This window comes from Pipistrellus hanaki (assembly GCF_964339955.1).
Source record: "Pipistrellus hanaki genome assembly, chromosome: 5".
Taxonomy (NCBI): domain Eukaryota; kingdom Metazoa; phylum Chordata; class Mammalia; order Chiroptera; family Vespertilionidae; genus Pipistrellus; species Pipistrellus hanaki.
In genome coordinates, this window is record NC_140507.1 from 10,583,607 (window position 1) to 10,604,579 (window position 20,973).

A 20,973-nucleotide genomic window follows, 5' to 3' on the forward strand; every position below is an offset into this window, starting at 1 on the left:
AGTCTATACAATTGGGACTTCTATGAGGGATTTCATTTACCTTCTCGGGCTCAGGCAAAGGCTTCCGGAAACAAAGCCCTGACTTTGATGCCTAAATGAGCCTCGGTCCCCATGGCTCCGTTCCTCCAAGCTTCCAGCAGCACAGAACCTAATGGTTCATGCACCGCAACTGGGTTCTGAGCCTGGGGCTCCCGATGACTTTTTAGAGAGTTTCATGATTGGTTTGCTTCTGCGGGATTTGGATCAAGATGAAAAAATGAGCCCAAGGATATTTAGAAATGGCTCATAGTTAAGAGACCTTCAGACACTTCACAAATAATAATAAAAAACTGTCCTATAAATATTGTATGATAACCCTAGAATAATTTCCCCCTTGCTAATGTTTATCAAGGGAGGGAAGGGGGGAGAAGGAATTAGCAATGGGTGCAGCCATAGCTCAAAAGTTAGGGTAAATTTTGTTTTAAGTGGAGGGTAAATTTCATTTTATTGGAGACAAAAATCCAAGTAGTTTGGAAGAGTTGAAGTCATTTCACTCAGAGGGGAATAGCGGTTCACAAGGGGAGGAAATTGCATTTGAATTTCCCAGTGCTGTGATGAAAGTACTCTATTTGAATGATAACGTATCTGTGATAGTCTCCTCAGCCACCAACACTCAAACCACCAGCTTCTGTCCCCACCAGCTCATTACGGTCGCCATTGGAGCTGGCGTGGTTCTGTGGGCACAGGGATGGGGTTATGCAGACTGAAGATCATCTGTCTCTCTCTCTCAATTCATAAAGAAGAAACCAAATGCAACCATCTCACAGGCACTCAACAACTAACGTGGTCTTTCCAACCCCTGTCCCTCGCCATCCTCTGTGGCACCGTGGTGAGCCAAATAGGCCAATTTTTCATGGCAGACCTGCTGGCTTAGAAATCAGCGCTCACCAAGCAGCCTGCGAGGCACTGAAGAGCCCAGGCAGAAATATAATAAACAACGTTTCAAATTACATTTTTTTGACATTTAAAAATGCTCTGGGCTCCATTTCATAAGGCATTTGCATTTGTAATAGGAAAAGAAGAAAAAATAAAAACACATCTCAGAGCTTCCAGTCTCAGGTTAACAGACTCTTTTATGTTGTAAATTTTTTGCAGGAGCAATTACAAATCTTACACAGACTCATTATTTCTCGAGTACTTTATCAGGACATTTCCCCATACATCTAATTTGTCCTGTCTGCACTGTAACTTGACATAAGGGATTTCCTTAATTGCTTTTGAAGCCCTTCCAAGATAATCAACTGCTTTTTGGAGCGCGACAAAAGACAGCAGACAATGGTGCCAGTCTGTCTTAGGATCATGCTTAAGTTTCCTGGTATGAGAGAGCACAGAGAGGCAACATGTGCCTCTTTAACTATTCAGTATCTCCATTTTTAATTTGGCTTGCATTTAAATAACAATGTCTGAGAACAGTAAAAAGGGAAAAGTCCCATTTTTATCTGTTCTACTGGGATGGCTGACACTTTGCGGGTAGATGCAGTCAATATTTACGAAAGAATAAAATGCCATCTTTGTCATTATGAAGAAAGGATCTTAACCAAAGATTAAGTAAAGATGATAATGAAAATAAAACAAAATAAAGATTTGGGGAGAAGGAAAACTGTCAAAGGCTGGTCGTGTTTCTGCTATCCTGATTTAACAGTTTTAAGCAAATGATGGGACTTTTTACCTTGAGTTTTCAAACTGCCATTTCTAAATAATTTCATTTTTTTAGTTACAGAACACATTGCATCTAATTTACATGGTAGGCAGGATTTTGGTCACCAACAGATGTCCACACCCTGAACCCCAGAACCTTACATGGAAAAATAGACTTTGTAGACATGATTGAGGTTACTGACCTTGAACCCTGGGCCAGTGTGGTGAGTGGTTAGAGTATGGGACAGCACATCAAAGGGTCTGGAATTCAATTCCAGGTCAAAGGCACATACCTGGGTTGCAGGTTCCATCCCTGACTGGTCGGGGTTCATGTGGGAGGCAGCCAAACGATATGTCTCTTTTACATAGACGTTTCTCTCTCTGACTCTCCCCTTCCTTTTCACTCTCTCTAAAAATCAATGGAAAAAATATCATTGGATGAGGATTAACAAGAAAATGACTGACCTTGAGAAGGGGAGATTATGCTAGGTTCTCTGGGCTACGTAACCTAATCACATGCTTCCTTAAAACTGGAGAAACTTTCCCAGCTTGGTGAGAGAGAGATGAGACAGAAGGCTTGGGTAGATTGGACATGAGGAATCAACCAGCTGAAGCTGGCTTTGAAGATGAAGGAAAAGGGCCACAAGGCAAAGAATGTGGTATGGTGACCTGTAGAAGTTGGGAACAGCCAATGGCTTATGAACAGCAAGTGGAGACCTTGTTCCCAGAGACACAAGCAAAATGAGCAGGAAATTCATTCTTTCTTGGTGCCTCCAGAGAGGCCTGCAGCCTGGAGACATCTGATTTTAGCCCAGTCATTCCTGTACCAGACATTTCACCTACAGAACTAACTGCAAGGTCACACACTCTAGTCCTGGCTGGTAATCTCAGTGGTTAGAGTGTTAATTACCAGTCAAGGGCTCATATCTGAGTTCAATCCCTTGTGCAGGAGGCAACCAAACAGTGGCACAGTCTCTCTCCACCTCCCTCTCCCCCTTCCTTCCACTCTCTCTAAAATCCATGGAAAGCCTGGCTGGTTTGGCTCAGTGGTATGGTTCAGTTCCCAGGCATATGATCAGGGCACATGCCCAGGTTGCAGGCTTGATCCCCACTAGAGGGAGTGCAGGAGGCAACCAATCAATGATCCTCTCTCATCATTGATGTTTGTATGTCCCCCTCCCTTCCTCTCTGAAATCAATAAAAATATATATTTCTTTAAATAAAATAAATATCAACAACAAATATGTAACTATCAACAAGTGAATCTAAAAAACAAGGGAATTAAAAAACCTGATGAACAATATTAACTGTTGATTATAATAGAATCAGAGGTCCGGAAAGAGAGTGGACTGACAATTCTCAGAGAGAGGGGGGTGCGGGAAGAGAATGAACATAAACTGTACACCTATGGATGAGGACAATGGGGGGTGGGGAAAGGGCAGAGGGTGGGGTGGGAACCTGGTGGAGGGGAAAAAAAAATTAGGAACTTTTGTAATATGAACAATAAAGATTTAAAAAAATAAAATAAAAATCAATGGAAAAATATCCTCAGGCGAGGATTAACAAAAACAAACAAACAAACAAATGTATGTTTAAGCCACTACAATGGTGGTAATTTGTTAAAGCCACATAGAAAATGAGTACACTGTCTACAGCAAAATATTCTATTTTGGCACCCAGACCATTCTTGAAATGCCCAAATATAGGACATTAATATTAATTTTCTTATCGTGTACTACTCAGTCAGCAACACCCTGAAGCAAAGGAAATTCAAAGGTGCTTACTAAAATCAAATTTAATTATATCTCACAAATGGAAAATATAAACATTCTAGTGTCCTTTCAGGAAGCTGACATTACTAACCTAAGAACACTGACTGGGACATTAAGTACAGAATAAAAATTATTAGCTTTTTTTTTTTTTTAATAGATCAAGGTTTTTCTAACTCTAAAAATTTGAATTTTGTACCACATGAAGTGTACTTAAAGGAACACAATGCTTCAAATATACGTGCCAGGCTGGCTACCTCAGAAGCATGTGGGGAACATTTAAACCTAAATTAGCAAACACCAAGGCCAGAAACTCTATTTCAGTGAGCCCAGGTTAGGGCTGAAGTATCAATTGGTGAATAATCCCCTAATTAATGATATATAATACATAAATAGCATGATTTGGGAATTGCTGCTTTAACCAAACCCCAGCTCTCTTCTTTAAATCCCAAATTCTAAGTAAATTAGGACATTTTATCCAGTGAGAATAAGATTTAGAATACCCCATGAGTGGTATCGGAAAATCTGAAAGAGGGTGTGCATGAACCCCTGAATAGAAGCCAAGTCATATCTTCCTAAGGACCAAGGATATTGTTGAGGCTAAGGTCACCCGAGTTTCGCTTAGTGCAGATAATACATTCAGATATTCTGCATTCTTCAGAAAAAACATTTTATGTAAACATGTAACAAGACTAGTTTCTTTAGTAAAAACCAACCAGCTGACACAGTAGATATCAGCCTATATGGTTGGTCCTTACATTTAAAAAAAAGAAATAAGAAAACTCAGCATTCCCATGCCAACAGTACACATTTATTATTATTTATGGATGGTCAAAAAGACTTACAAGGCCCATTATTATCAGTATTACCATACATAGGAAATATCAATGACATGGAGTGAAAACGACAGTTTTATATATATTTAAAAATACAGACACATACACACATTCTCTTTCAAGTGTTCACCATACACTGCTACACAAGCAGGAGGCATGGAGCTGCAGGAGTGACAATATACATGACATGTGGAAATATCTCAAGCATAAAAACCACACTGAAGTTGCAAAAATAAAGTTTCTTTCTTCAAACATTTTGATCTGGGCTCAAGCAAAGCAAATAATGAACATCAATGATTTTCATAATATTTAACACTTTAAAACAGAAAAGGGTCAACAGTTGCAATAGTCCTGAAAATGTAGAGGTTTAGAGGAATGAACAATGCATTTCATCCCCACTCCCTCAAAAAAAAAAAGTCTACAGCAGATCTGTTTCATCCCAGCTCACAAATATTGAACAATCATAATCTACTACATTCAAACAGCAAATTAAGCCAGAACAAACAAAATGATAAGAAACATCATTACATCAAGCAAGGCATTATTGACCTCAGTTTCTTTACACGATTTCACTAGTGCAAGAGCATTGTTTACCTGAAAGATCCTAAGTCACAACTAAAGAGCACTCATACAAAACTATTTCCTTTAGAAAGTGCCACATACTCTATTGTTTAAAAAAAAGACAACCCATACACTAGTGAAAGACTGTCTGTCTCCATCTCTTATCAATGAGGAAGGGCCAGAGTGACTCTTTGATTCCAATTCGAAACGGTGTTCGCTGACCAATGCCCAACGTCTCCAATTTGGAGCAGTCAAGCTGAGAATTTTTTGGACGTTGGGCTCCTAAGACAGGACTGTCAGTTATCTTGAAAGAAAAATAAAAAGAAAACATGAAAAATACATGAAAGGCTACATGTTGAGATTTTATATTCTCTACTTCATTTAGCTCTTAGTACAAATCTTATTTGATCCCTGAAAAAATATATATTTTTTTTTTAAAAAGCTGCTATAATAAAGACAATACATTTCGTATAAATGTCACCAATACTGACTGGCTCTTTTAACTAATAATTTAGAGAAAATTAGCGATATAAATTGCCACATACAAGCAAGGGTTACTGTGATTAATACCAGAAAATGGAAGTTACCAATACTTCCAAAGCAACAAGGAAATGTTATCAACAATACACACTACAGTGTTAGCTCTGGAATTTGAAAAAGCAAGGCTTTAAATGCCATATACTTACTGGTCGTAAGTGACTGCTGGGGAGGTTGAAGGCGTCTGCAATTGCACATGCCATTTCATACTTTGTCATCTGTTCATTTCCAGACCAGTGAAAGGTTCCCTTAATTGATGGATCCTGACAAGGACACAACATTCAAAACAGTTTCAACTTTCTGAGTTTAGTTGAATGGTAGGTTTGACAAGAAAGGTAATCAAAAGGCCCAGGAATTAAAATGCATCTCTTCTCTCTGGAATGTTCTCCAAAAGATATCTAAAATAAAGTATATTCCCAACTAACATGAAAAGCAATTTCTAGAATTTAGCCTTGAGAATTTTTTAAAATAAAAATATAAATGACTATTTTATTTAGCAGGAATCTTAAAAATTACAGATTTTTATGGAAACATAGTCCAATATAATGAGTATTTCTAATTATTCTAAGCTAACGACAATACTTAATAGAACCATTTTTCAAGATGAGCTCATCAGTTATAACGTTATCAAATACTGTCAGAGTACATGTTTAATATATATAAAATTTTATGTTAAAAAGTACAGTCATATTATTAGTAATATTCTAAAATACGTCAGTCTCTAATCTTTCAAATATTTAACTCCTGAAATTGTGGCTGAAATTGTTAATTCCTATGTAGAATCTTCTTCAACATTACACAGTGCTTCATCAAAATTCTTAAAAGACATTAGGAGATTACTTTGTTACCCAAAGAATAAATACAAGTTTTCAAGTCATCTTGAAATAAAAGAATGACAGATGGGATCTATAGTATTTGAGAAATGCAAACACAAGGGTATATTTTTATAATTCATAAATATAGCCTACTATCTATCTATAAACTATTTTTGCTTACTCTCCTTACAGTTTTAAAAAAGCACTTTATAAAGTATAGCATAGGAAATATAGAGTCAATATATTATTATAAGTACTGTGTATGGTATACCAATTGGGTACTGGAAATATTGGGGGAACACTTTTTATTTTATTTTTTTGGGGGGAACACTTTTTAAAGTATTTGATTGTCTAATCACTGTGCTGTACACCTGAAACTAATACAAAATAACACTGAATGTAAACTCTTAATTGAAAAAATCATTAAAAAAAATTAAAAAGTAGGAATAAATAAGTACTTTAACTTCCGCTCATTAACAGGATTTTACTAAGATGGAAGTTAGAAAATCTTCCTTGCAAAGGTTCTCACCAGCATTCTCTTCTCCGCCAGCTGACGACACACGGAGGCTACGTCTTTGACGTGCGTGGGGAACCTCTGCTGCCAGTGGTCCATGTTCGCTGACTTGTTGCTGAACTGGACTTTATCAAACATAACTGTCACAGAACTCTCCTCCAGCTTTTCAACTTCTCCATACAGAATAGGAATTCTCAAAACAGCAGCTCCTAGAAATGAAGCAGGTAATATTTTAAAGCTGACTGGTTCTTAAGGCTTGATGTAAGATCCAACTATGTGGATTTAACAATATTATAGAAAACTTAAAATAGACCAAAATGACACAGCTCACTGTAATAATGCCCATTTAACAAATGTAATCTAGAGTGTCTTTAAATGTTCTCCTATTTGGGGTATTTTTACACATACTTTCTTCATTATTATGATCATTAAAAATGAAACTGATCATGACAACTAAATGCAATGAGTGATCCTTGACTGGATCCTAGATTAGAAAATAAAATGCAGCCCTAGACAGTTTGGCTCAATGAGTAGAGCATCGGCCCTTGGACTGAAGAGTCCCAGGTTCAATTACGGTCAAGGGCACATGCCTTGGTTTGGGGCTCAATTCCCAGAATGGGTTGTTCCAGAGGCAGCCAATCAATGATTCTTTCTCATCTGATGTTTCTATCTCTCTCTTCCTCTCCCTGCCTCTCTGATCTCTTCCTCTCCCTGCCTCTCTGAAATCAATAAAAATATATATTTTTAAAAAGAACAAAGCCATTCTCTTATAAAAATATTATAAAAAATAATAAAATAAAATGCAATAAAGGATGTTAATGGGACAACTGGGGAAATTTCTCTATAGACTGTATATTATATGACAGTAACGTTTAATTTCCTGAGTGAGATAACTGCATTGTAATTATGTAAAGAGCATCCTGGTTAGAAGATGCACAGTCAAGTATTTTGGAGTATTGTAAAATGCAACTAGTTCTTAATGAATACAGGAAAAAAATATTATGTATAAAACACATGTGGCAAACATTGGCAATTGGTGAATCTATATAAAATGAAGGGTATGTGAGTATTTACTACATAATTCTTGGAACCACTGAATAAAGAATTATGATGTATTTAGATTTTATGTTGGTCCTAATGAGGGGTTACAACTGACTAGATAATTGACACTTTTAAAAAATATATATATATTATTGATTTTTAACAGAGAGGAAGAGAGAGGGATAGAGAGCCAGCAACATCGATGAGAGAGAAACATCGATCAGCTGCCTCTTGCACATCCCCCACTGGGAATGTGCCCGCAACCCAGGTACATGCCCTTGACCAGAATCGAACCTGGGACCCTTCAGTCAGCAGGCCGACGCTCTATCCACTAAGCCAAACTGGTTTTGGCTATAATTGACACTTTAATGATGGCTCCCATCTGAACTGAAATGCAAATATATGAGGGGGACATACACACACACTAATTATAAAACAATATGCACACCTTTTAAAAATCCACAAAAAAACGCGCATGCATACATAACCACATTCGGTGCTTCTCTGAGGCAGCAATGGAGGAGAACTTTCACTCCTTACAATTTCACATTTTACAAAATTGTTTTACAAGGAGGGCACATACCTTTTATAATCAGCACATACATGTGTATATACAGATGTATACACAATCACACATAGAAAAGAAAAACCACACAAATAACAGAAAACCATCTAAGAGAAATGACATGGCTCATTCTTTGAAACCAGATTACAAAATTTTGTACTGTATGATTTCTTTTTTCCTATACACAATATTTATGTACATAGTGATACTGGGGGAAAACCTGGAAAAATTCACAAATTCTAAGATTTCTAAAATTATTATTTTTTAATTAACTACATTCTTTCATTTTTCTCCAGTGACTTGTTCTTTGATTTTTTTTTTTTTAATTAAATACACACCACATCATAACAAAAAGTAATCCCCAAAACAAATCTGGGGCTAAAGAGATGGTTGTGTCTTACCTAAATTGTTCTCCAGAACAGCCTTTTCTCCTTCTAATTTGGTTTTGCCATAGAGATTTAAAGGACTTGGTATATCTTCCTCTCTGTAAGGAGGATTTGTTCCATCAAAAACATAATCTGAGCTAATATAGATTAGAAATGCTCCAATTGCAGCTACAAACAACGAAAAACAATTTATTAAAATTAAAACATAACATTAATCTTATCTGTAATTCTTAACAGATTATATATATGTGATATTTTCAAATGTATCATATATAGACAAATCTCTTACAAGCAATCTATACAACTTTAATATTTACAAACTCAGCAATCATTTAATATTTTATTAAATGATTTTATGAAGTAGTCATTACCTGCTTCCTTTGCTAAATTCCCAGAAGCATCCACATTAAGCTGAGCAGCAGCATCTGGCTGATTTTCTACAACATCTGGCCTTCTCTCTGCTGCACAGTGTACTATGACATGGGGCTGCAAGTTAAGCATTGATTTTTAACCCAATAAAGGAATAAAACAGAGGAACCACAGCCTTCCAAAAGTGATTTAATTCTACAACAATGTTTAGTTCAACATTCCTTCAACTAAAGAATCATTGTATTTGTCATGCTCCCCTTTTTCAAGGTTTGAACTTCCTTAAAATTATATGTAGACACCCTGCAAGTGTGGCTCAGTTAGTTAGTTTTATCCCATCACCAAAGGGTCAGGGTTTTAATCTCTGATTGGGGCTCAACCAATTGATGTTTCTCCCTCTCATTAATGTTTTTCTCTCTCCCCCCTTCCTCCTTCCCTTTTTCTGCCTCCCCACTTCCTTCCTCTCTTTCTGGAATCAATGAAAAACATCCTTGGGTGACGAATACATACATACATACATACATACATACATAAAGGCTCTGAAAAGAAAAGAGCAATTTGGCAAACCCTAGGCAAAATCACACAATCATCTGTGTCAACTACTACATTTAGAAATTCACCCCCAAATTCAGATGAGAGAAAAGAGCTATCATTTGTGTGATTAATATGACTTAAATATTTAAAAATATATATATATTTTATTGATTTTTTACAGAGAGGAAGGGAGAGAGATAGAGAGCTAGAAACGTCGATGAGAGAGAAACATTGACCAGCTGCCTCTTGCACAACCCCTACTGGGGATGTGCCCGCAACCAAGGTACATGCCCCTGACCGGAATCGAACCTGGGACCTTTCAGTCCACAGACTGACGCTCTACCACTGAGCCAAACCAGTTTCGGCATGACTTAAATCTTAATAAATCTATGTTAAAGGGCAAGGAATATCAACTGCAAATCAAATTCATAAGTTCAAATCTTTTAGTGGTCAGCAAACTCATTAGTCAACAGAGCCAAATATCAACAGTACAACGACTGAAATTTCTTTTGAGAGCTGAAAACCTACTTCTGCGCATGGGCCACGAAGTTTCAATGGCACTGTACGTGTGCGCCTGCACATGGTATTTTGTGGGAGATCCACACCCAAGGGGCCAAAGAGCCGCATGTGGCCCACGAGCTACAGTTTGCCAACCACTGTCTTAGACTATTTGAAGCAAATCAACTTTCTATAAGAATTATTTTCCCAGCTGAGCATTTAGAATACCACCTATATGCTAAGCATGTGCAAGAAGCAGGATTTCATCCTCTAGTGGAAAAGAAAGACATATAAAGAGACGGTTTCACCATCATGTGAGAGACGTCAAGACAGAAATGCACCTACTTCCCAGAGGAGCAGAGCCATAGCTAAGATCTGGGAAGACCACTGACAGACAGGCTGGCCTTCCCACATACAAACTCTCCCCTTCTTAACAACTGCTTGAGGAAGCACGGTCTTAGTTGTTCTCAGACTTGAATGTGCACAATCTGTGGTGTTTCTTAAAATGTAGAGTCCTGGGTCCCATAACTGACTTACTGAATTAAAATTGCTGGGAAAGAAGCGTAAGAACAAGTTTCCCCCCAAAAAATTCTAATGTAGGTGTTACCTGGTCCATTACTTTTAGAAAAAAAAACATGAACTTTCAATTTGATTACAGGTAGAACAGAAACTGAAGTTTTCTGAACTTTACTGTGGCCATGGCCAACATGTTATTATTTAACATCTCTGAGCCTTTGTCACCTCTAAAGTGGAAATACTGTCCATTTGACAGTGTTGTAAGATTTACAGACATTATTATAAAAAGCTGTACATGCCTAGCCAGCTTTGCCCAATGGTTAAACCAGGAAGTCACGTTTGATTCTGGTCAGGATATATGCCCTGGATCCGGGCTCTATCCCCCGTGTGGGGCATGCAGGCGGCACCAATCAATGATTCTCTCTCATCACTGATGTTTCTCTCCCTCTCTGAAATCAATAAAAATATATATTTTTTAAAAATCCAGTTGTATCGAAAGTGCTACTTAGAAGAGCACTTCAAAAACAAAAATTTTTTATAAAATGCTTCATATTCTGTCTTTTTGTCAACCTATGTCTGAACCTAGTCATTTTAAGGATTTTATATACTCTGCCATGCTTAAAAGTGTACTGGGGAGAGGTCAATGGGGGGGTGGGGAGAGAGGAGACATATATAATACTTTAAACAATAAAGAACTTTTTTAAGTGTATTTATATTGTTGCTTAATAGAGTCTAAGTTTGGTAACTTCTTTTTTTTCATTTTTTTAAATTAAGGTATTATATGTGTACATATCTTACCATTGCCCCCCCCCCCCCACTCCCATACATGCCCTCCCTCCCCAGAGTTTTGCATCCATTGGTTATGCATGCATACAAGTCTTTCGGTTGATCTCCTATCTCCCCCTTCCTTGAGAGCTAGATTTTCTATGTCATCCAGATGATTCTGTTTTATTTTCTTAATTTTTCCTTGATTTCAGAGAGGAAGGGAGAGGGAGAGATAGAAACATCAATGATGAGAGAGAATCATTGATAGGCTGCCTCCTGCTCACCCCACACTGGGGATCAAGTCTGCAACCTAGGCATGTGCCCTGACCGGGAATCAAACCATGACCTCCTGGTTCATACAGAGGTCAACGCTCAACTGCCAAGCCACACTGGCTGGGCCAGATGATTCTTAATATGTTTCACATTTGTTAAAGTAAATAGACGAAACCATACCTGAAAATCATAAACGATGTGATGAACCGCATTGGCATCTAATAGATTAACATGTTCAAATTTTGGTCTTGCTCTTCTAAAACCACAGCCAACAGCATGCCAATTATTCTGATGAAACTCTTTGTACACAGCTCTGCCAAGAAGCCCCGTGGCACCAGTAATCAGAACACGCCTACTGGGGACATTAACTTCCTCCTAAAAGGCGAAGGAAAAGAAAAAGCATTTTCTTTGAAAACGCTCCCTTAACAAAATTAGTCAACACCATCCACTTCAAGTCTGAGTAGTTTGCTTCAGGTCCCATATCTATAAGCCAAGTCTTAAGAACAAAGATCAGTCAACTGTATCGATAACTACTTCACTTAAATTTTAATAATCTTACCCCCCACCCAAATAAAAACCTAAGATTACATGGCAAGGAATTAGCTAGTCAAAAAGATTGTGATTTCCTACATTAATAAAAAAAAATCTTAATTTTATAATCAATGATGTCCAAATGAATAAGTTTTTCTATTTATAAAATCCACAATTAGGTTTATGCTTATTTTATGGCCTGATTAAATATTTCAGTTTTATTCCAACAATGTTTATAAGTTAACATTTTTGGTTACCAGTTTTTAACCCCAAGCTTTCTTTAAAATTTCACTGATATATCATATTTTGATAGGTCTGAGTAAGAGAATTCACATTTCACTGGAATTTATGAGAAGGAAAAATAAATTTTATCTTTTGGCACTAATATCCTTTCTAAGTTTAACTAAACTGGTAAATGTTCCTGAATTAAAACTTTAAATGTACCTGCACAGACCAGTTAATCTTGAATAAAGTCAGCAACGTCAGTTTTATTAAATTTTATCATCTTGAAGACTTTTTATTTCAAAGTGTTGTTACAGGCAACTAATTCTAAGATGTCAAAACTTTAAAGATGAGTACACTAACCAAAGATCTTTCCTTAGCCCCTAGTTCAGCTGAATAACGCAGCAGACTATACATTAAAAAAAAAAAAAAAAAAAAAAAGGCAACCCAAATCAGGTATTTCCATCAAAGGAAAAATCTGAAATGAAAGGCTGACAGGAACAATAAAAAATTCTTTAAGGATATTTTTTTTTTCTTAGATTAACCAATTTCATCACTTTTTACAAGTGGAAGGAAAATTCATCTAAGTTTTCTTTTGCAAAACTTGGCTCGCAGGCAAATGATCTATGAAAACAAGGATTTCAGCCAGCAAAGTATTTCCTTTACATTTTGGCAAGAAAAGAGTTCTACAAAGACTGAACATAAAGAGAAAACATGCCAAGTCTAGTACAATAAAAAACGATGTACACAGGATAAGTACTATAAACATCCCTGAGAAAATACTGTTGAGAGAGCTCCGATGTGGTTCCTTCTGAGTTCTTATTTTTTACTTCACTCTAAATAAGCAAAGGAATAGATTTGGGAACTGCACTTTGAGAACTGTATTCTTGAACTTCTGGAAAGAACAAGGCTTTTCTCAAAATAAATTTCCCTTATTCAAATAATCAAAAAAATTGCCATCTATCTTTCTAAAAACATCTTTCCTCCTTAAAAAGAAATATTAGTCTGGCCAATGTGACTCAGTGACTGAGGTTTGATTCCTGGTCAGGGCATATGTCCAGGTGGTGTGCAGGAAGTAGCCAATCAATGATTCTCTCATCATTGATGTTTCTATCTCTCTCTCCCTCTCCCTTCTTCTCTGAAATCAATAAAAATATTTTTTTTTGAAAAAGGAAAATTTGAAGTCAAAGAACAAGCATTATGCAATCCATACAGTAAACAGTAAGTTAAGATTTCTGCATATCCACGGACTCTGAAGCATTCTTTCCCCTCATTGTAACATCTCATGTCAATGAATAAAATAGCGATGCATCTTATGAATGTCATAGCTTGGCTGTGCTGTCTGCTTTTTAGTGCAGCATAAAATAAAGAGCCCAGATGATTTTATAAGCGAGAGCATCTTAGACTTGATGAAATGCAGCATTGTTACAAGCACAGCAAGACTCTTTAGAGAATATACTACCGTACACAACTTTAAAAAAGGATGGGAGATGCGTGGAAAACTTATGCCCTATACCCTGGGACAATATGGTCATATGTCAATACTTAAAATGTTTCTTTTTATTAAAGAGCAGAGATCAGAAGTACAAGCACTTCCTGAAATATAAATGATTCTGCACAAACTTATATTTGAAAACCACCAAATGTCATATAAACCTACATCATGCCTTTAGTTCCTAACAGCCTAGTTATAGGCAAGGCAGCTATATTTCCAAAAGGAAGAACCGGAAGTCCAGAGATGTTAAAGGATTTGTCCACAATAAAAGGAAAAGGTGAAGACTAGAAGAACTTGGGTCTTCTTGCTTTTATGGTCCAGCCAAATACCTAATGAGTTTTTTCTCAATCCTTTGTGGCTCCTACCTCTTTGGGGCAAAAGATCAGGGGGCTGTAAGAGGGCCCAGGGCAGGCTGGGGGACCCTTCTTCTCCCCACCCCCACCCTGCAAAAATTGTACACCGGGCCACTAGTTGGTGGGTGGCAAATAAAATGTTTCACTCTGAAATAAAAAGATGCCAATCAAAAATAACTTATTTTTGAGTTTCTATATATAAACAGAACTCTACTAAAGCTTTTGAAAGCATACAGTTTTTCTTTTTTCTTTTAAAAAGGAAAATATTCCTCTGAAAATTACTTTAGACTGTTACTATATAAGTTTAATCCTGCAAAACACAGGAACATCCTAACACCCTGAGGGACTCAGAATGGAAGAATAAAAACTGTCTAGTTCCATCAACACCACAATCAAGAGCTGAAAATGCCATAACCGGTTTGGTTCAGTGGATGGAGCATCGGCCTGTGGACTGGGGGGGTCCCGGTCAAGGGCATGAACCTTGGTTGCAGGCATCACCCAGTAGGGAGTGTGCAGGAGGCAGCTGAATTGATGTTTCTCTCTATCCCTCTTTCTTCCTCTCTGTAAGAAATCAATAAAATCTATTTTTTTTTTAAAAGAGCTGAACATTATTTTGTGAACCTAAAAATTCTCAATTTTTATTACCTATAGGTAAATTATATCAAACATCACTTTAAGTTAGTCTGAACATATTTATTTCTTATTGTATAAAATCTTAGATGTACCGAATTCAGTAATATCAGATGCCACATTTACAGATACGAAGAAAAAACTCTTGAAAAAGTAGACACATTATGTAACTAAACTCAGGCCCAATGCACGAAATTTGTGCAATAGGCCTTCCTTCCCGGGCACCAGCTTCCCTCTGGCACCCGGGACCCGGGCTTCCCTCAGTCCTGGCTTCTTCCGGAAAGTCGTCCAGTCTTATTAGCAAATTGTGCTTTTATTATTATAGATGTGGAACTACCATTATTACTAGGCTATCTAATCAAACACCAAATTGTAATAATGAAAGATCAATGGCTCCTTCAGAATAACCCCGAACAGTACTCTGTGACAGTGATTTCTATCTTCGCACACTTGAATTAAGCATGTCAGAGAAAAAGTAGGGTGAAAAATCACTAAAACCTAAGGAGGGATCTTCTTACATGTTACTGGTAAACATAACAATACTTTGCAATTTTTTCAGATTGTCTTTAATTGACCCCAAGATTTCCCCTCAAGGCACAGATCATTCATTCCTGGGCTGGGAGACTTCTAGGTGATTACTTAGATGACATTGGTCTAACTCCTATAACCCTACTGTACTCCCCCTCCCCACCCCCAGCCAGTATTAACAGAAACCACTAGTCTGCTTCGCTAACATAAACTATAATACCGTCCTTCCGCAGATTTTTTTATTATAGTGTTTTTGTTTTGTTAATCCTCACCTAACGATATTTGATTTTTAAAGAGACTAGAAGGGCGGGGGAGAGACAGAAACATGGATGTGAGAGGGACACATGGATTGATTGGTTGCCTCCCACAGGTCGGGAGAGGATCCAGCCTGTAACCATGGTACCTGCCCTTGACCAGAATCGAACCCGGACCCTTCGGTGGGTAGGCCAAAGCTCTACCCACTGAGCCAAACCAGCCAGGGCAACTCTACATTTTTTGAGAGCAGCAAATACATCCCAAGCTTTTGGATGTACCACTTTTTATTGAAGGAAAACCAGTTTACACTAGTGAACTCCTACTGTGAAAAGTATGCAGATATACATAAACAAACACGAACACTAGGTAACATGTACCCCCCAGCCCTGTTCGGGGTTACACAGGGACAACATAGCAGTTTAAACAGACCATTTTTCCTAACTCTACCTCCTCCCAAATCCCAAAATTATACGAAAGCACTAAATATGCTACCTTTTAGAAGAGCTACAATTCTGCATTCTCTAAAACTGACATGTCCTACTATATCCTTTCTCAGATCCATGAGACATATGGGTCTGGGCAAGTTACCAGTCTCATCCCCGGAGCTAGATATAATTTAGATATATTTTCCGTGGACGGATGAGTGCTGGGAAAGCCTGGGACAGAACACCAAGAAGGGTGGTCGCGGGTGGTCGTCCCAAGCACTGTAAAAAAAAAAAAAGCCCTCCGTCGCCGTTTAAGGCCCCAAACACCCGTTATAATAACGCACTTCATGACCATGGGCCAAGGGCATTCCCGCTAAGCCTCAGTTTCCTCATCTGTAAAATGGAGCGACATCACCCTCCTCGTTACGAAGATTACAACGCATAACATGGTGTCTTGTGTAAACGAGTTCAAGCTATCCTCTCCGATACCGTTATCCCCTTCTTCCTAAGAGGCAGGCACGGCACCAGCGGGTAAGACCGAGGGGAAGGAACGAAGGACCAAATAGATAAATAAATAAATAGGTAAATAAATAGATAGATAGATAAATAGATAAATAAATAAATAAATAAATAAATAAATAAATAAGTAAATAAGAGGTCGAATCAAAACCGAGACAGCTCAGAAAATCCCTCTTCATTCCTGGAGGGGAAGAGAGGCTCCAAAGGGAGGGATTTCCTCGGATGCGGCCGCGGAGGCTGGGGCGGAGGCTGGGAGAGAAAACCGGCCGAACGGGGGGGCGCCCGCCGAGGTAAACAACCCCCGCGGCGCCGCCCCGAGGCGCCTCGGCCGGGGCACCTGGGAAACCCTCCCTCTGCCCGGTCCCCACGAGACGCCCCCTTCACCTCCACCAGCTGGCAGTGCCCGGGCACAAAATGGATGGAGAACTCCTTCTCCCGCCCCACCATGCCTGCCGCCTCCGCTCGCCGCGGCAGCGACGACCTCAGGTTCCAGCCCGGGACGGCGCCAGCCGCCGCTCCGAGGCCCTCGGCCCGCCTCCCCTAGCTCCCGGCCGAGCCGCTCACAGCTTCCGGCTTCCGCTGCCAAGGCCGCTCCCGCTGATTGGCCACGCCAGGCGGAAGCCCCGGAAAGGGGCGGGCACGCCGGCGGGGAGCTCTCCGCCCATGCGCCAACTGTTAAAGGGACACACAACACAAAGGCCTTGGCCTCAAGCCCTGAATACAAGCTTTGTTTGGGGGCAGGAGGAAGAAGGCTGTTTATGTTATCTATTTTCCCTTTATTTTTTCTTGACTAGGGAAGGATTGAATTGGATCGAGTGGAGTTTTAAGTGTGTAGACAGACAGCGCTGTGCATAAAGGGTCAATCTGAAACGAATACAAATACAAAATAATAGAGAATATAAACTGCAATTGAAAAACATAATTTTAAAAAATCAACTGGGCATGCCACATATAAAGTGGGATAAGACATTTTATAAAGTCATAGCGGGGGGAGGAGAGGGGTTAGGTAAGAGAGAGAAAGAAAGCACAATGGACATATATCCCTGGAACCTTAGGAGGGTTTTTTTTTTTGTTTTTTGTTTTGAGAGATTCAGAAGAGAGACAAGAAAAACACAAGTGTTAGCAAATGAGTCACCGCCACCTCTTTCTGGGATGCTAAAAAAAAAGTAGGACCAAGAGTTGAAGAAGGCACCAAGGAGGGAGAATAATGCTGAGCACCCTGCATCACGCTTTTCAAAGTGAAAAATCAAGTGACTTTCACTTCAAAATACAGTCCTATTTTCAAAACCCTTTTTGCTTTAGAGCGGAAGCAGCCTTTTGCAATAGTCCTGTGACTTTCCTACTCAACCCTCTCCCCCCTATCCTCCCCCCCCCCCCCACACACACACACACACAAGAACTCATTCCTTATCGGTGTGAACGTGGTGTCTTAGGAACAGTTAATGTTTGAGCCCTCAGACCCTCACTTTTTCGGTTTTTGTTTTCATCCAGACTGTCACTGTTGATCACTTAAGCATTTATTCGCAGTGAGAGCACAGCCCCAGCCCCAAACCTGCCTGACCTGCAGAGGACCAAGTAAAGGGCAGTTGGGGGCTGAGGGGGAAGATTCCAGATCTTCTTAGCTCTCACTTTAAAAACTGGGAAGTGTTACAATCTAATCTATGAAAAATAAAATGAAGTATTCAATGTGAAGAAGATCTAAGGGCAAGCCCATGCAATTAGCCCTTGGATTCTCAGAGAAGAGAGAAACAAAAAGTTTACTGCCTGCATTTGAGAATCTAGTTTGTGATACTTGCAGGGAAAAATGTGAGGTAGTTCTAGGCGCACATGGGCGTGTAATCATTCTCTTTAAAGTGGAAAGTTTTTATGTGGAAAAAAAAAAAAAATATATATATATATATCCCATCATTATACAGGCACTATTCAAGTTCGTGTTGTGGCTAAGTCTATAAATTTAAAGAGAGCAACCTGGAGCTAAAAGTTTTATGTTAGCAGACTCCATTCACGCCGAGACAAAGAAAGGCTGGCACGTACACTGTGGATAAAATCCTCACTTATACACACCCTTCACCTGCAGCAATGCATTTAATCGTGTAAATGAAATTGCTGTTCTGTTCTGCATTTTTTATTTTTATGTCCATTAATGAGACTTAGCTGAGTTCTCCATACAGGGTCCATAATTAAAGTTAGTTTATTCTCTCATGTCCCACAGCTCTATGTTTTAAAGAAATGAATGGCACTGTGCATTTCGGCTTTTAGCAGACACCCACCAAGCTGCTTTTAAAGAAACTGGAACTCTAGAATGCCTCGTTTCCTGAACTGTTAGCTCTTACCTGTTCCATGTTCTCCGGCATTTCAGGCATGGTTCCAAAATGATCTCAGGAGAAACAGATTTGGGGTGAGTTTCCGCCTCTGGTCTCCTCTGGCTGGGTCTTTGTTCTTTCTGCCGGGAGTGCAGGCAGGGAAAACGTGAGCCCTGGTTTCACGGGACCTTTTAAATTAGCATTTTGATGCCAATCCCAGAAACTCGTGCAGATTTCAACACTGCAGTAAACTGGCAGCTGATTCCCCGTGGCAGTCTTGAAAATACCCAATGAGAAGTTTCCAGTTCAATGGCCAGACTAGTGAGGGTCCATTAGCAAGAGCATTAGGAGAACCAACTTTTTTTTTTATTTTAAAGAAACAACAGCAACAAAACCTCTCAGTGAGGACTTTGCAATTTTCTCTTGCAGAAGAAAAGCAAGAGCCAGCCTTTGGAAAGCACTCACACTATGTAATTGATTCCTGATTTGAAATGTTTTATTATTAAGCCACATTACAACGGAATCTGTTTAGCAAACTTTCCCCTAGCTCTTCCCCTCAGTGCTTTTTAACCATTTCAAAGGTCAGTACAAGGCAGGTGGTAACAGCATGCAGAAACTCAAATGCAACAGGTCATTTTCACTAATAGTCTCCTGCCCTCTGTTCCAGAAAATGGCATGTGGGTAAGCCCTAAGTTTGGCCAGACATTACCAACTTAGAGATCAAATGAAACATCATTCTGAAGGAATGGAGCACAATCTTTTAACTATTTCAAAGATGATGAATATGATCAATTAAATTTTGAACTACTGCTCTGGATTATGGCTCTCTAACAATTTAACAACAAAATTGCTATTCAGTTGAACCTAAAAATATATCTTAGCTCTTGATATATTACCCACTTAGAGTCCACACCTGGCACACGGTAAACTCTATGTGGCATGCAGAGAGTCTATAAATAATGAAGAACTTACAATTTTTTTAAAAATTGATAAGTTATGCCCTAACTGGTTTGGCTCAATGGATAGAGCATCAGTCTGCGGACTCAAGAGTCCCAGGTTTGATTCCTGTCAAAGGCATGTACCTTGGTTGTGGGTACATCCCGAATAGGTGTGCAGGAGGCAGCTGATTGATGTTTCTCTCTCATCAATGTTTCTAACTCTCTATCCCTCTCCCTTCCTCTCTGTAAAAAAAAAATCAATAAAACATATTTTTTAAAAATAATAAAAAATTGATAAGTTAAAATTCAACAACATTTAAAGATCTATTCATCAAAAGATAATACTTAAAACATGAATCAGAAAAGCACAGACTGGAGAAATGGTCTTGATACCTATATCTGCAAAGAACTAATATTCAGAATATTTAAAGAACTTCTACAGGATGTGAGGGCGATCTGGCTGCGACATCTGTCACCCCATTGATCGCCAGGGTTGATTCGGCTGATCTGGCTGGCTAGGCGGGTGTCCCCCTCCTCCCTCACCGATCCATGTGCGTCCTTCCCGAAGCTGCGCGCTCGGTCGAAGAGGACGACTTTCCCCCAAGAGGAGAGGACCGGTCTTCGGTCAAGGGTATACGAGTAGCTGCGCTCCCCTGCTAGAACCTCCAAACAAGCTCTCAAGAACTTCTACAATTCAGTGATTTAAAAAAATCATATATACACACACACACACACACACACACACACACACACACACATATATATATATATATATATATATATATATATATATATATATATATATTTTTTTTTTTTTTTTTTTTCCTGCAGCGAGAATCTTAGGGGAGGGTTTCAGTAGCATATTCACCAGCTTTCAGGTGCATTTTTAATATGCTGATGTAGTAAAATGAGTGTATAAGGGAGTTTTGGATTATTCTTGTTATTTTTTTAAAAATATATTTTATTGATTTTTTACAGAGAGAAAGAGGGACAGAGTTAGAAACATCAATGAGAGAGAAACATCGATCAGTTGCCTCCTGCACAACCCCCACTGGTGATGTGCCCGCAACCAAGGTTCATGCCCTTAACTGGAATCGAACCTGGGACCTTTCAGTCCACAG

The 20,973-nt window shown here is 38.9% G+C and overlaps 1 protein-coding gene across 2 annotated transcripts; it reads right to left on the minus strand.

Moving 5' to 3' along the window:
* Window positions 1–4,241: 4,241 nt before the first annotated feature.
* Window positions 4,242–19,149, minus strand: MAT2B (methionine adenosyltransferase 2 non-catalytic beta subunit). Of its 2 annotated transcripts, none has more exons than XM_084884101.1 (7): window positions 18,945–19,149; window positions 11,834–12,028; window positions 9,073–9,187; window positions 8,717–8,869; window positions 6,725–6,918; window positions 5,530–5,643; window positions 4,242–5,147 (listed from the first exon to the last, which is right to left on the minus strand). In XM_084884101.1, exons 1-7 carry the CDS (start codon window positions 18,972–18,974, stop codon window positions 4,977–4,979), a joined length of 972 nt encoding a protein of 323 aa, XP_084740227.1. In that variant the 5' UTR covers window positions 18,975–19,149; the 3' UTR covers window positions 4,242–4,976. The 2 variants fall into 2 exon arrangements, with proteins under 2 accessions (XP_084740227.1, XP_084740226.1); XM_084884100.1 differs by lacking the exon at window positions 18,945–19,149 and adding an exon at window positions 16,996–17,171.
* Between the last annotated feature and the right edge of the window lie 1,824 nt (window positions 19,150–20,973).